This window comes from Brassica napus, chromosome A2, assembly GCF_020379485.1.
Source record: "Brassica napus cultivar Da-Ae chromosome A2, Da-Ae, whole genome shotgun sequence".
Taxonomy (NCBI): Eukaryota; Viridiplantae; Streptophyta; class Magnoliopsida; order Brassicales; family Brassicaceae; genus Brassica; species Brassica napus.
This window is the reverse complement of record NC_063435.1, coordinates 25,190,344-25,204,925: the sequence shown is the minus strand read 5'-3', so window position 1 is coordinate 25,204,925 and position 14,582 is coordinate 25,190,344. Positions and strand designations below refer to the sequence as shown.

At 36.0% G+C, this 14,582-nt stretch overlaps 3 protein-coding genes across 3 annotated transcripts; 1 reads left to right on the top strand and 2 right to left on the bottom strand.

The window, feature by feature from the left end:
* The first annotated feature begins 750 nt into the window (after positions 1–750).
* LOC125580334 lies at positions 751–4,963 on the top strand. The gene has a single exon (XM_048744683.1). The coding sequence runs from the start codon at positions 1,160–1,162 to the stop codon at positions 1,367–1,369; it is 210 nt and encodes a 69-aa protein (XP_048600640.1). The 5' UTR covers positions 751–1,159; the 3' UTR covers positions 1,370–4,963.
* Positions 4,964–4,993: 30 nt separating this feature from the next.
* On the bottom strand, positions 4,994–5,310 carry LOC106424756. The gene has a single exon (XM_013865503.3). It carries the CDS (start codon positions 5,308–5,310, stop codon positions 5,101–5,103), a length of 210 nt encoding a protein of 69 aa, XP_013720957.1. The 3' UTR covers positions 4,994–5,100.
* On the bottom strand, positions 4,994–10,877 carry LOC106414461. The gene is made up of 5 exons (XM_048744678.1): positions 7,617–10,877; positions 7,471–7,531; positions 6,682–7,259; positions 6,398–6,584; positions 4,994–6,307 (listed from the first exon to the last, which is right to left on the bottom strand). Exons 1-5 carry the CDS (start codon positions 7,620–7,622, stop codon positions 6,288–6,290), a joined length of 852 nt encoding a protein of 283 aa, XP_048600635.1. The 5' UTR covers positions 7,623–10,877; the 3' UTR covers positions 4,994–6,287.
* Between the last annotated feature and the right edge of the window lie 3,705 nt (positions 10,878–14,582).

Here is a 14,582-nt window from a genome sequence, read left to right as displayed (position 1 = left end):
AAAGATTTAAGCCATGTTAGGATGTTTCTAAATTTTGGTTTGAGTTTGATTCAGATCTTTGCGGGTTTGGTTCACGTTTGGATAACCCATTTAAATTATTTTTTAAGTTTTAAATCATTATCTATTTTAAATTTCTCAAAATCTATAAATAAAATAATATATTACCTATAAATTTGAATAACATATGTCAGAATACCTAAGCTTAACATATCAATTGGCTTGATTTAAACTTTTGGATACGGAATCAATAATTATTTTAAGTATTTTTGGTGATTTGAATATACTTTAACTATTGCAGATATTTACTTTTGACTATCTATATATATATATTTTCAAGTATTTAAACCAATTTAAAAGTATCATTCTTAATGTTTTATATACGTTAAATCTAAAAATAATTAATATATATAAGTATATAAATCTATTTTTAGATAAATTCGGGTACCCGATTACTTCAGTTCGGATCAGATTTGATTCTCTAAATAACAAAATTTTGAATAATTCAAATATTTAATCAATTTATGTTCGAGTTTGGTACTATATTTTTGGATCGGTATCGGTTCTGTTCCTTGGATTCATTTTGTAAAACCCTAATAATTACATGAAAAACAAATATCAACATATTTTTCAAAATATACACTCGCGCGCCTGCGCGGGTCAAAATCTAGTTGGTGTTATAAAGATGCTCCCGGATAGAGGAAATAAAGTTTTTTTTTAAATTTCAAATAAAGGCTTAAATAATTGAATAATTGATAGTAAAGCAAACTATAAAATAAGTACCAACGACCACTTTGTATATCTGTTTCCTTTGAACCAAAGAAAATCCCCACGTGACATCACATTCCAAAGACAAATGTGAATCCATTCAATACTTCACAACTTGATCATAATCTCATCTTCTTTTCTTGAAACCACTTTTAATCCTTCCGAGTCACGAAACTTTGTCCTTACCTCCTAAAGCACTCTTTCTTCCGACATTAACCAATGGATCAACTCTATTCTCAGCTCCCATTATCAACCCCATTATACATTTTCCCCTCATATAAATACACACACTTACGCATTTTCTTCGATCAACTATATATCTCTCTAAGATCTGTATATACATACATAACAAGACAAAGAGGAGAAAAAAAGAGAGAAAGAGGACATCGGGAACATGTCTGATTGGGGACCAGTTTTTGTCGCGGTGACGCTTTTCGTGTTGCTAACTCCGGGGCTGCTGATTCAAATTCCAGGGAGAAACCGAGTAGTTGAATTTGGAACATTTCAGACAAGTGGTGTTTCGGTTATTGTTCATACCCTAGTCTACTTCACTCTTGTTTGTATTCTCTTGATTGCTATCCAAGTTCACATGTATATTGCCTAATCGAATAAAATAAAATAAAACATCTCCATTTTTGTTCTAGCGTTACTTTAGAATTATTTCATTTGAATTGTGTGGCGTTAACTGTTTTGTTTGGTACAAGTAACTAAGTGGTCTCAAAGCTACTAGAGTATTATTTTACTTGACTTGCGTGTAATATTTTTTTTTCAAATGGGAGTGTATGTAATTCATATCGACATATGTATGTAGAAATGTTAAAGTTATATGATACTCCCTCTGTTTTTAAAACATACATATTTTAAACTTTTCACATATATTAAGAAAATTCATTAAATATGCATTGTTTTTTGTGAATAACAATTTTTCATAATTTTTAGCCAATAGAAATTCAATAAACACCATTATTTTTTTGAAACTTACAATTTTTCATAAAATCATACATTAAAAAGATAAAAAATGTATCTTTTTGAAACAATTTTTTTTTCCAGAACATACATCTTATAGGAACGGAGGGAGTATACATCGTTCCATCTGATTCTTCATTTTCATTACGGTTTCCATTTTTGTATGAATTATTGATAGAAATTTAAACAAAAATTACTGGATAATTCAATTTGATCTAGCTATGCATGTGGGGCTCACCCATAAGAAATTATTCACTGATCAACCTAAAAATTATTTTAAGTGGGTGGAAAATCTTTTTATAGTGATTTTTGTTAAAAAAAACACACAAAATAGTCATCACAGTTTCATACTATTTTTTTCTACTGTAGTTCCGTTTCTTCTCTAATATCTCTCCCTTTTATCTTCTTCCAACATTCAAGCATTTATGATTACTAGTACTAGGTCCTTGTCCGCGCTACGCGCAGATAGTATATTGATTTTTTTCATATTTTTGTACTATTATGTCAATTGTTTATTTTTATAAAATGTTATGTTTTTACTGTAAATTTGGAATTAAAAATCTAATTTTTCCTTACTGTAAAGTAAGTTATTTTTTTTTTAATCTTACCACAACACATTATACACGAAGAAAATAATTGGTCTTTATATTCTTATTTGGTGTAATATTAAAATTTTTGATAGTTTGTTTAAATAGTTTTTTTTAAATTATATATTTTATGATTAATTTTCGTGACTATATTCTATAATTGTCTAAAATTTTTTTTTTGTCCCATATAGACATCCACATAAATATGGACTTCTGATAAATTTGTTCATTGTGATATTTAGTTTCACTTTCAACCTTATTCTCTTTTTTGGCACCCTCATGCTAGCTTGTGGGGCTAGCCAACTTGGTGCAAAAGGATTTACAAAAGCATATCGAGATGCGCGTGATCAGACACCTTTTGCTAGGCTATTTGTACGGAATTTTAAAGATCTAGGAATATAAGCAATAGAAAGTTCAGAAAATTCTTTGGATACAGCCTGTATTTCGTCGAGCTCCGAGTCCAACGCAGGCTAATCTTCCTCCTTTTGAATGATTATAACCAGTTGTTCACAGTCGATTGAAAAACCATCTCTATGTGTCCAAACTTCAGTATCACTTGCATTGCCCATAGTAAACCTTCAGCTTCCGCTTGCAGTGGTGATTTGGTGTGTGTATATCGGTCCTTGCTCCAAACAGCATTGGAAAGTCACCATCCATTAACACAAAGCCAAGTCCAGATATGTCTCTTTCATTTATCCAGGATGTCTAGCAGGAGCGTTTCTTTACGGAGGAACAGTTGTGTCCGTTACCTCAACTCCCATATCAATCTCCATAATCTTATCTATACGTTGAGCTATCCTCCATAATCGTGATAAAAGTTAAAAAGATACAAAAAATTATAATTAAATATTATTCAAGAAAAAAATATTTATATAAATATATTTTCTATACTATTTCTAAGATATGAGTGTTTTAAAAAATTTAACACGAGATTATGCTTATGAGAGAGTGGCTCGGGAGTAGGCTAGGAGATGGGTCTAATGGGCTCCGAATTGTTGAATTTTTTTTTAATTGCAAGCCCACTTCGTGATGACTTGACATATTGATTGGTCCTAAATATTTGTGCACATGTGGATATGTTTAGGAAGCAATGATTTAGCTTTTTTTATATAGTAGGATTTAAAAATATCAAACTAAATTGGTCACTGTTAGGAGGTTATATTTTTTTTATCAAACGGAGGCAAAGACTAAAATCTCAAGAAAATGATTCGACTTGGATTTTTTTCAAAAAAAAAAAAATGATTCGACTTGGATTTTGATATTTTGTATAGTAAAGCAACATTTTCCAACCGACAGCAAATTGATTGAACACCCTGCATTTATTATTTACCCAATCAGATTACAAAGATGATAATTATGAATTACTGGTCTGCAGTTTAATTTAATCAATCATACAAACCATAGTTAGTAGAAAATAGCTCTAAGAAAAAGAAAGTGGAGATTAGGTTGAGAAATAATACATCAGATTTATGGTGAATACTAACAGAAGATGATAATCCATATTCGTGTAGTTCTTATGACCAAGCAAATACTTGCTTGATTCGATTTAATTCTCATTAGTTATCAAATATAAAAGTTCATATTTAAATAAATAAGGGTATTCATCTTTACAAATTTGGAATAAGAATATGATAACATTTTTATTGCTTTGATGGTACTATATAATTAATAACTTAACTACCAAGTAACTTATAAATTAGAAAAGAGTCATTACGTGGAGGAGTGTGAAGTCGGTCCACTACATCTACCAGTCAGAGACCAAATATATTCGATTTAAAAAGGTGTATTATACAGTATATTTTTAAAATAACGCCCCTTTTTCAGTCTTTTACTTTAAGAAAAAAAAAAGACGATTAAACTAAGCATTTTTCGTGCTCTCCTAATTTGGTTCTTAACTCATGGATTTGATTTTTGTTTTATATTTTTCGGCTGAGAACTGGCTCTTATCTTTTATTTAAAAAACATTTTTTTAATTAAATATTAAAAAATAGTCCTACACTAAGAACCTAAATTAATCATAGTCTTTGTTCTTTAAATTACTGATAACCACGAGATTATTATTTAAATAAAACAATTAAACAAACCATCCCATTCTCTTATCTCCTCTCCAGCTTCTCTTCAGTCTCCTCCGGTCCTTTTCTAAAGGCGTAACCTTTTTCACTTTTAACGGCAACCAATGGCGGATTGGGCTCCGGTTCTCGTTGGAGTTGTCCTTTTCGTAATCCTCTCTCCGGGACTTCTCTTCTCAATACCCGGAAACAACCGAGGGGTAGACTTCGGTAACCTTAAAACCAATGGAAAAGCCATAGCTGTTCACACTCTCATCTTCTTCGCCATTTACTCCATTTTGATCCTCGCCGTTAATCTCCACATCTACGCCGGTTGATCTGTTCTAGGCCTCTCTCTCTCTCTTTTTTGTTGCTTAAATGAATAAATGTGTAACTCATTTTAAAAACAGGTCTAGAAACTCTGTAATAAGGGTTCTTTATATACCTTAAATCTATAGTTTTTCTTCTGACGTTGTAACAAATAGATTTGGTGAAAAGGGTTATGTTGTACTTGTATTGTTACTTCAGTTTGCCTCTTTTTAATATATTTTGTACTCTTTCACTCTGTTAATCAAATCAGCTCAAATTCAGACAAAAGTTGCTAAGTTTTGTGGTCCTGCTATAAACTTTGTCGGAAAGGAGGAATATCAGAGAAATTTGTACATTACATTAGAGTTTGCAATAAACCTCCCTTCATTTTGTTACATTTATACATGATATAAGAAGAGTAGAGATCAGAAATGGATGTGAACTTGTATAGCTACCACCAAGATCGTGAAAATACAGAAGTATATAACTGCGTGAACCAAAATGGCTATACCGCTCGTGCTCATGTTCCCGAACTCCATCACTCTCGTTCTCGCTGGAATCTGAAACAGTAGTCCTGGTGATAGTAGGATGAACAGAGACACCGCTACAATCACCGTTCCCCAGTCCGTGCTCATTGAAGACGGCTCAAGTGTGTGTGTGTGTGAATAGACTATAGAGTGTTTGTTCTTTTGCAGATGAAGATGGAGACAAATGATGTATTATGTAGAAGGATATTGACGAGTCTTTTTGGCTTTTCTTGGTGGCTAAGTAGAAGGAATAAGACGTTAAGATACTAAAGCTTAGTGGTAGATTACAAGGAGGGCACTGTATTCTATATTCGCTTTAGCTTTTCTTTTGAGCTTTGGTGATTGTTCAATCAATTGTTTCTGTGCTCTTTGATAGTGTTTGCTTTTTGTTAAAGAACTTGATATAAAGTAGATTACTATTCCTGAAAGAGGATATCAAGATATGTGTCTACTTGATAATTTTCTTAGTGGTTTGGGTTTCCTTTTTGTTTGTTTCACTCTTTGATCAGTAACGCTGGACCTGATTTTCTGTAAATTAATTAAATATAATCTAAGAAGCATAATAGTAACTCTGTTTGTTCTCTATTTTTATAACTAGCCCCATGGAGTTCCGGAGGAGTTAATATTCTTATCTTATGAGTCTTGCACGAATGGTGTTAAGAATGCAAGCTCAAGAGTCAAAGATGGTCGTATATGTTACACATTTTGTGTGCAGTTGTTACTCGTTTGGAGCTGAGATGTGACTCTTTGTGAGCGGTCAATAATTGTGGCTAAAATCACTACTGCGAATGTGTTTAAATTATGGTACTATACTTTTATAAAATTGAAGTTTCTTATTCATTACCTTAAAGTAGAATACATAACCTTCGGACTACACATTTGAGACAATGATTTTGTAGATATGTGTGTATAATTATACATATATGTTTTCTTTTTGAATAACTAGGAAGTTCTGGACCTGAAAGTCGTACAATCTCACTACACATTACTAGACAATGATTTTGTAGATATGTGTATATATATGTGTGTTCGATACGAGAGAACTTTGGCTGGATCAATGGAGGTTTGTTGCAATGTGTTGATCTTCACAGTTCCAGAACATGATCTGCAAAAGCAAGCAAACGATATGAAAACTCTTGAGAGAGAGAGAGAAATAAAATCGAATAGATAAGTTCTGAATAACATCTTGACTTACACTCTGTGTCAGTCCTGATCCAATTTTCTCTTTTCTTGTTCACTTTGGAGATGGAACTTGGAACGAGAAACCCTCCATTAAGACTCGGGATCTTGAGTTTGCAGCTTCTTCTGTCATCTACCTTGTTATCGTCTCTTGGAGGTGTACACATAACAGGATGGACTTTACTTTGGAAGATTTGACCACTCTATAACCAAAACCAAAACCATATTAACTTTCAGAATTCTTCCGACCAATCTCTTTGGATAAGATCTGAAAATGCTTAAAGCTAAAAAGACTCAAACCTTTCTTATATCTTTCTTCTTGTGCATGGAATAATCGTAGTCATCATAGTCATCATCATTTCTCGTCTTTGAAGGAGAGACGTGGAGCTTTTTAGATATCCTTTTAATCAAATCTCTGGTTCCTTGTTTCTCCATTGAGTTACACTCTCCTTCTACTGCCTTTCTTCTCTTGAAGAGGTTTTTAAGTAAACCCTTCATCTTCTTTACTTCATTGCCTCTCTTCGTAAGCTCAGTGGATGATCCAAAGAGACCATATTCTGCCTTCGATATTTCTCCCTGCTTACTGCTACTATCCTTATCTGGATATTCCTCAAGAAACTTGTCTAGTTTCTCAGTAACGAGCTTTGCCACGGTTACATCATCTTCAGCAATGGAAGATGTGAATTTTGGTGTTTCAGGATCTCTACCAAGCGTACCGATCGCCAGAAAGCCGCCGAACCCGCCTTCATCAAACCAAAGTTCCTCATCAGTTTTCGGTGGATTGGAGTCATGATGAGATGCTCTGGAGAAGGAGAAGGAGTTTGTTCGGATGTCTAGGACTTCAGAGGAAACCTGAGCTCTTAGACAACTGAAACCACCTGAAAGATAGCTTGACTATATAAGTAAACCAAAAACATATATGTGTAACATTTTATGAAGATGAAGAATTAGGTTATATGAAAAAGAAAAAAAAAAGGTTATCTGAAAAAGAAAAAAAATAATTAGGTTATTTGAAAGGTTTCATGGGAGAGAGACATAGTTTAAAAAAAAAAAATCTAAGTTATGTATATACTATAGTAATTATTAAACCTTTGAACTCATTTGATGGATCAAAGCCACTTAGGTTTATAGTTCGCATCCAACCTAGCAGCTGCAAAGATATAATATTAGGTAAATTAAAATCTCATTAATTATCAAAAAGAAAAGAATGGATTTAGAATTTAATTTGAACTCACCTTCATGTTGTCCTCGCTTCCTTTTGTTTTTCTTTTAGTTTTCGTTAGGGTTTGTTTACCATTTATAGGCGTAGATATAACTAGTAGGTCAAGTTTTGAGCTAGAAGGATCCGAGGTTTGTGATGGAGCTTAGAACAGTGTATGCGTTAGGTTGTTATTGTCCGTACTCTCATGTCGTAATGCGTTGGGGGTTGGGGATCTTATATTAACCGACACAACTCCAACCAAGCGTACGATATGATTTGAGCATCGATAAGGACCATAACAATGATTGTGTGATTTGCATTCGTAGGAATTTCTTTACGTGGGAAACGTCTGCAATGTATTTTACTAAAGCACGTAAGATGGGACGTTACAGAAATAAAGGAAAGATTGCTTTCGAGCTAAAAGGTATTGTTAATACGAAAGTCTCTGGCCAGGTAGAGACTACAGAGAGTCTCCCACTTCTTCTCTCTTTTGTTCAGACATGTATGTGAAATTTCTCTCACAATTCACAAACCACCACGCAAGGGAGGAAACATATGATAGGTAGGTGTCAGCTGACCCTCATGAACCCGATAATTTTTATTTTTGTAACTTTATAGTAATGATAATTAATAAAATCAATGAATGACACGTTTTAATATGTTGTTTTATAGAGAGAGAGAGAGTACAGCTCAAGAACTTAAAACTGTACTCAATAGATTAATGAATTATGTACAAGGGGTTTTGTTTATATACAAGTATACGAGTATAAAGATTCGTATACATAGTCTCAATATCTATACACGTGTATGAAATTAGTATATGTAATATGCCCCTCTCAAGCCTTTGAAGTGGAAGGTAATGACGGTGAGAAGAGGCTTGAAATTGACATGTGCGAAAGGATAAAATGAAAAGGAGAAGGATGTGGAGCGGTTTGGTGAAAATGTCAGCATGATTATTAGCACTAACCACTTGTATGCGACAAATGAAACCATTCTTCACCTGATCTCGAATGGTACGACAGTCAATCTCGATGTGTTTCGTGCATTCATGAAACACAAGGTTGGTGGCAATATGGATAGCTAACTTATTATCACATAACAGCTTTGCAGTATTAGTTACCGTGATCTTAAAGTTTGTAAGGATTTGCTGCAACCAAATAAGCTCACAAGCAGCCAATGCCATACTCTTGTACTCTGCTTCAGTACTACTTCTACTGACCGTCTGCTGCTTCTTGCATTTCCAGCTAATCAAAGACTTTCCAAGATACACACAGAAGCCTGTGACAAAGCGTCTTATATCATGTCATGTAGCTCAATCAGCATCGACATACACATTGAGACAAGCATCTGAATCAGCTGAATAGAACAAGCCTTGCCATGGATTCGATTTTAAGTAGAGAAAAATACATTGAGCTGACTGAAAATGTATGTCTGTAGGAGCAGAGAGAAACTGACTCAACCGATGAACCACATACATGATGTTAGGTCTCGTGATGGTCAGATAAAAAGGACATCCAATTAATTCACGATACGAAGAAGCATCAGGAAGAGGAACACCAATGGTTTTGCTCAGTGGGATTGAGGGATCCATTGGAACTGCAAAAGGCTTAGATGCCAAGAATCATGTGTCAACCAATAAATCCAGAGCATACTTTATGTGAGAGAGCAATACCAGTAGCATTCCAAGCTATCTCCAAGCCCAAAAAGAATCTCGCATTCCCTAAATCCTTGATCTTGAAAGATTTATGTAGAAGTGTCTTCACAGAACAAACAACCTCAACATCATTGCTCGCAATAAGGATGTCATCTACATAAACCAACAAGGCAATAAAGGAAGATCCAGTCTTCTTGACAAAGAGAGAATGACCACCTAGTGAAGAAGAGAAACCATCCACAATAAGAACTGACGAGCAGCATTTATACCATTTTTTGGAAGCTTGTTTAAGATCCAGTCTACATAAGAACTGACGAGCAGCATTTATACCAATAAAGGAAGATCCAGTCTACATAAATGGACTTATTCAAGCGACAGACTGGGTTGGGTGGAAGAATTACGCCTAGAGGAGGAGTATATCCCAAAGGAAGACTCATATAGATCTCCTCGTCAAGGTCACTATGCAGAAAAGCATAAGTGACATCCATTTGGTCTAACGACCAGCCATTAATCGCAGCAAGACCAAGAAGCAACTTCACATGCATGAGTCTCACTCACCACCGGAACATTCAGAACATGAGATGATGATGATGTAGATGCATGAGAATGCACAGGAATGACAGAATCAATCTCAATAGGATTAGATAAAGGTAATATAGACTTAGAAAAAAGATTGTCAAGTTGTGAATCTGTATTAACATGTTTGTAAGGAAAGTCATGGCCATGAAAGATAACATTGCGAGATACAGAAACAACTTGTGTATCAATGTTGAGAACCTTATATCCTTTAATACCAGATGGACAGCCTAAGAAAACGCATGACTCAGCTCTCGGAGTAAATTTGTGTCGATCTTTAGGCAATATTGACACATAACACAAACACCCAAAAGCTTTGAAAAATGATAATCAGGTTTCTTATCTGTATGTTTCTCATGGCATTTTGTTCAAAAACAAGGACGCTGTTCGATTGATTGAAAACACAACAGTAAAGATACAATCACTCCAGTATTATAAAGGAACACTAGATTAAAACATTAAAGCCCTAGTAACATTTAAGAGATGTTGATGTTAAAGTTCCACAACAGAATTTTGTTGAGGTGTATAAGCACAAAAAAATTTATGCATAATACCATGTTCTCTAATCAAGTTTGAGAAAGCAAGTTCCTGAGCATTATCTCTATGAATCATCTTTATGTTTTTTATTATATTGAATGCGCACAAGTTTAACAAACGATGGTAAAATAACAGAAACATCACTTTTGTATTTCAACATATAAATCCAAGTTACACCGGTGAGATCATCTACAATTGTAAGAAAGTACTTATAACCTTCAACAGACTCGACAGAGAAAGGACCCCATATATCCATATGAACAAGATCAAATGGTTTTGTAGACATTTTATTAAGTTGTGGAAACGGAAGTCTACGTAGCTTAGCTAAGGGAAACACAAGACAACGAGAAATATCTAGTAAAGAAAACTTATCTAAGGATATTGCATCAGAGAGTGTTGTAACTTGGCAGAATATGGATGCCCAAGGCTTTGATGCGAAAGAGAACCATCGACTTTAAAGGATCCACAGAAGTTCAATGATGGAGTTGCAAACGGTTGATCAAGAATGTAAAGATTGTGAAGCAATGAACCTCTACCAATCATCAATCCCCGAGTAAGCTCCTGAATATAACAATGATCAGAATAGAAATGAGCTGAATGATGATCATGATGTAGTAAACTACTCACACTAATGAGATTAAAACGAAAAGATAGAACATGTAAAACATTAGAAAGCACTAATGTATCAGTCAAATGAACAGTTCCAGTATGAGTAATAGGTTCTTTAGTTCCATTAGGAAGTGAGACTGTGACTCCTGTAACAAGAAATACGTTACTATAAACAAAGCCAAGTTAGAACAAACATGGGTAGTTGCACCACTTTCAATGATCCAAGAGCCCAAATGGAGTTTAGTGGATAAAGAAGAAAGAGTTTGATGTTGAAAAGTAAAATAATGATTATCAAAACGTAGGCTAACAGAAAGAAAAGAAAAAGTATCACTGGAAAATTGAGCAGCCAGATAATCTTGACCAGTTACAGAAGAATGCTGCAATGAACGTGAAGCAACAGGGTCTGGCATATGAACATGAAACTGAAGTTGTTGAATGAGTTTTTAAACTTGCTCATGATGAAAAGAACTAAGATCCAAGGCAATCATAGAAGAACTTGTAGAAGCAACAACGGTGACATTGACAACATTGTTCTGCTTGGAAAGAGACTGATTCGGCTTAGCCTGAGAATTCCTATGAGTAGAAGAACCAACTTGATTATTATTCCTTTGAGAATTGTTATAAAACCTATGACCCAGCGGATAGCCATGTAGCTTGAAGCACTTTTTGCACAATATGACCAGCAACGCCGCAATGTGTGCATATAGGTCGAGGTTTAGAACGATAATTGTTGTTGTTGACATCATAAGCGGTATGCTCAGAAGATCCAGAGTACTCATGTTGTTCTGAATATGATGTAGAATTCTGGAAAACAACATTCTCAACCCGTGTAGGAGGTTTGATGTTCTTCTGTCTTTCATCTTGAGTCACCATATTAAACACTTCTTCAATCGCTGGAATAGGCTTCAACATAAGGATGTGACGACGAGTTGCTTCATATGCTTCATTCAATCCCATCAAGAACTTCATCACATGACTTCGTTGTTGAAGATTCTCCCAAGAAAAAACGGCATTGCATTCACACTTACCATACGTACAAACTGGGAGGTCGACATAGTTCTGATATTCCCATAGTGTAACAATTTCAGTGTAGTAAGTGCTAATGTCAAGATAGCCCTGTTGAATGGTACTAAGACGTTGCTCTATCTCATTGATTCGAGGCACATCATATTGTTTAAACCTAGACATGAGATTCTTCCATATACTCTCAGCACTTGACATGAAAAGTAAACTCTGTCCTATCTTCTTTGACACCGAGTTCATTAACCAAGTCGAGACCATATCATTGTACCTAGACTAAGCACTTGAATCTCTATAATGAGGAGGAGGTTTCAAGATTGTACCGTTATTGAATTCAAGTTTATTTCTGACGTTGATCACCATACGAACAGAACGACACCACACATGAAAATCAGCACCAGAGCCAATCGATCAGTTACAAGAACCAATCCAGCGTGATCAGAGTTCTGGAGGAAGTACAAATTGTCATAGTGATCAACCATCGCAGAAGGAGCAACCAGAGGAACATTCGTAGAAGCCAAAGTCACCATGAGCAAGAAACGAACGATGTTGATGATGACAACAAGCAAGAATAGTTGAATCTAGGAAGAACAGAGTTGAATCGGGGAAGAACGGAGTTGAATCGAGGAAGAACAGAGTTGAATCGGAGGAATGAAGTTGAATCTGAGGTCAATAAAGTTGAATCTGAGGTGAATGAAGTTGAAATCGGAGATCGAAAGTGTAAGACCCGATCCTGGAATTCTCATTCCAACCAGACCGCAACTTACCTAACCATTTCTACCCAGGTTGATTCTTTTACTTCCAATTTCAAGTGTAAAATTTTTTTAAGTATTTATCAGAGTTTTGAGGTTTATTTAATCACACTTAAACAATCAGAATTAAGTATGGCAAATCGACATTTCATAAATAATAACTGAGATTCATACATCATTCAATCGTTCATACTAAACAAGTTGCACACTAGTCTATCATAAGTTCACAGTTTGCACAATAGGATATCAATACTTCACATCTACTAGGAATGACCCATTCACCATACATCTTCCCACGGCTGGAGTCCTTACAGTTCCTTTCCTTTACCACGGGCCAAGCCCGTACCTGAAACCAACACATCACAACACACAAGCATATGATCAGATAACCTAACACACGGATCTATCGTTGCATGGTTCGGTTCCTAGAGTTCTCTACTCAAAGCCTATTCAATCAGTACATATATCAACTGGCCACACTTAGATTCATAAGAGAATCAAGCGCGCCCAAGCAAGGCCTCAAGCTGATTACACACAAGGCGATTTAGATCATCCGATAATCCCTTGGTGTATCCGGACATGCCTAAGTCCGGCCAAAGGCCAAGGACTTTGATTCTGAACCGGCCAAAGGCCTTGGTTCAGTCTCTCCATATCAGATCAAGTATAAATCAACAAAATATACAGAGAGAAGGCGATTTGAAGAGAAAGGGGTAGAAAGGATGCAACCAGTACACGATCGACCCCAAGGCACAATCGGATCATCTATCGGCTAAGGCCGATGGTCCGCGGTTCACACCACTGACCTTAGGCGAGCGGTCTCCTTGCGCCGCCTCCTTCTCCTTCTCTTTCTCCTTCTGTATGGTATCCATCTCCACAAGCCTTGTCTCTCATGGTCTAGTCCTCGCCGGAACAGAACAAGCACCACCACTCACGGTTTCTTCTTCCACCGCCGGTCTCTCTCTCTTGCTTTCTCTCTCACGATTTCTTCAGAGCTTTCCCTAAGAAATATGATGCCCAAAATCGACCCCAAAGCCTTATATTTATAGAGAGAGGAACCGGTAACTGCCTTGGTCGATCGGTTGCAAGGGATTGACCGAATGGGTGCCACTTGTCCTCTTGCACCCTTTCACCTATAACTTCCCATAAACGGCCCCATAACCACCCAACTGCTCTCTTGACAGTTTCCCTGGTCTGATCGTGGTTGCACACGGACCCATCATCCCACACGGGCCGCCGACACGGTCCGGTAACCGCTCGGACCGATCACACTAGTCGGACCGGAACACTCTGCCAAGTTGAGATGAGCTGACCACCAGCTGCCTTAGCTGAGTGAGCTAGTCCATCATGTCCAGTGAGCTGACTAAGTTTAGGTGAGCTAGCTGCAAGCTACACCTAGCTGATTGAGCTTGACCCGGACCTTGTCCAACTTCCGGATCACTCGTCCAGCTCTCTTTAACTTGTCTCCATCGTATCCAGGTTAAGTTTCAGCTGCCTGACTTCCTTAACCATCAATTTAGACCATGATACGCTTGTCTCAAGGTCTTACAACCTGACTGGAGCGTCTCCTTGCACCATGGTCCATCCGGACGATCCTATCTAGGATCGGGGACATGACATAAAGTGATGAATTCAAGCTCAGAGAATGAAATCGCAGCTCATAGAGAAATGAAATGAACAATGAAGACGAAATAGAAAATTGCAATCACATCAAGAACTCTAATCAACCAAGAAACAAATGAATCGAAGATCGAACAACAAATCGAAGCACTCATTATGAGGAAATGAAGCTTGAAAAAAAAGATGGTGGAAAAATTTGTTACTTTGATACCATATTAAGAAAGAGAAAGTAGAG

Bases quoted from the DNA above. Each gene is read 5' to 3' on its own strand.
- LOC106424756 (XM_013865503.3), bottom strand. From the start codon at position 5,310: ATGAGCACGGACTGGGGAACGGTGATTGTAGCGGTGTCTCTGTTCATC.
- LOC125580334 (XM_048744683.1), top strand. From the start codon at position 1,160: ATGTCTGATTGGGGACCAGTTTTTGTCGCGGTGACGCTTTTCGTGTTG.
- LOC106414461 (XM_048744678.1), bottom strand. The intron at 6,585-6,681 runs GTTTGAGTCTTT...TTTTGGTTATAG, and splicing joins AGAAGAAAGATATAAGAAAG to AGTGGTCAAATCTTCCAAAG. The intron at 6,308-6,397 runs GTAAGTCAAGAT...TTGCTTTTGCAG, and splicing joins GATCAGGACTGACACAGAGT to ATCATGTTCTGGAACTGTGA.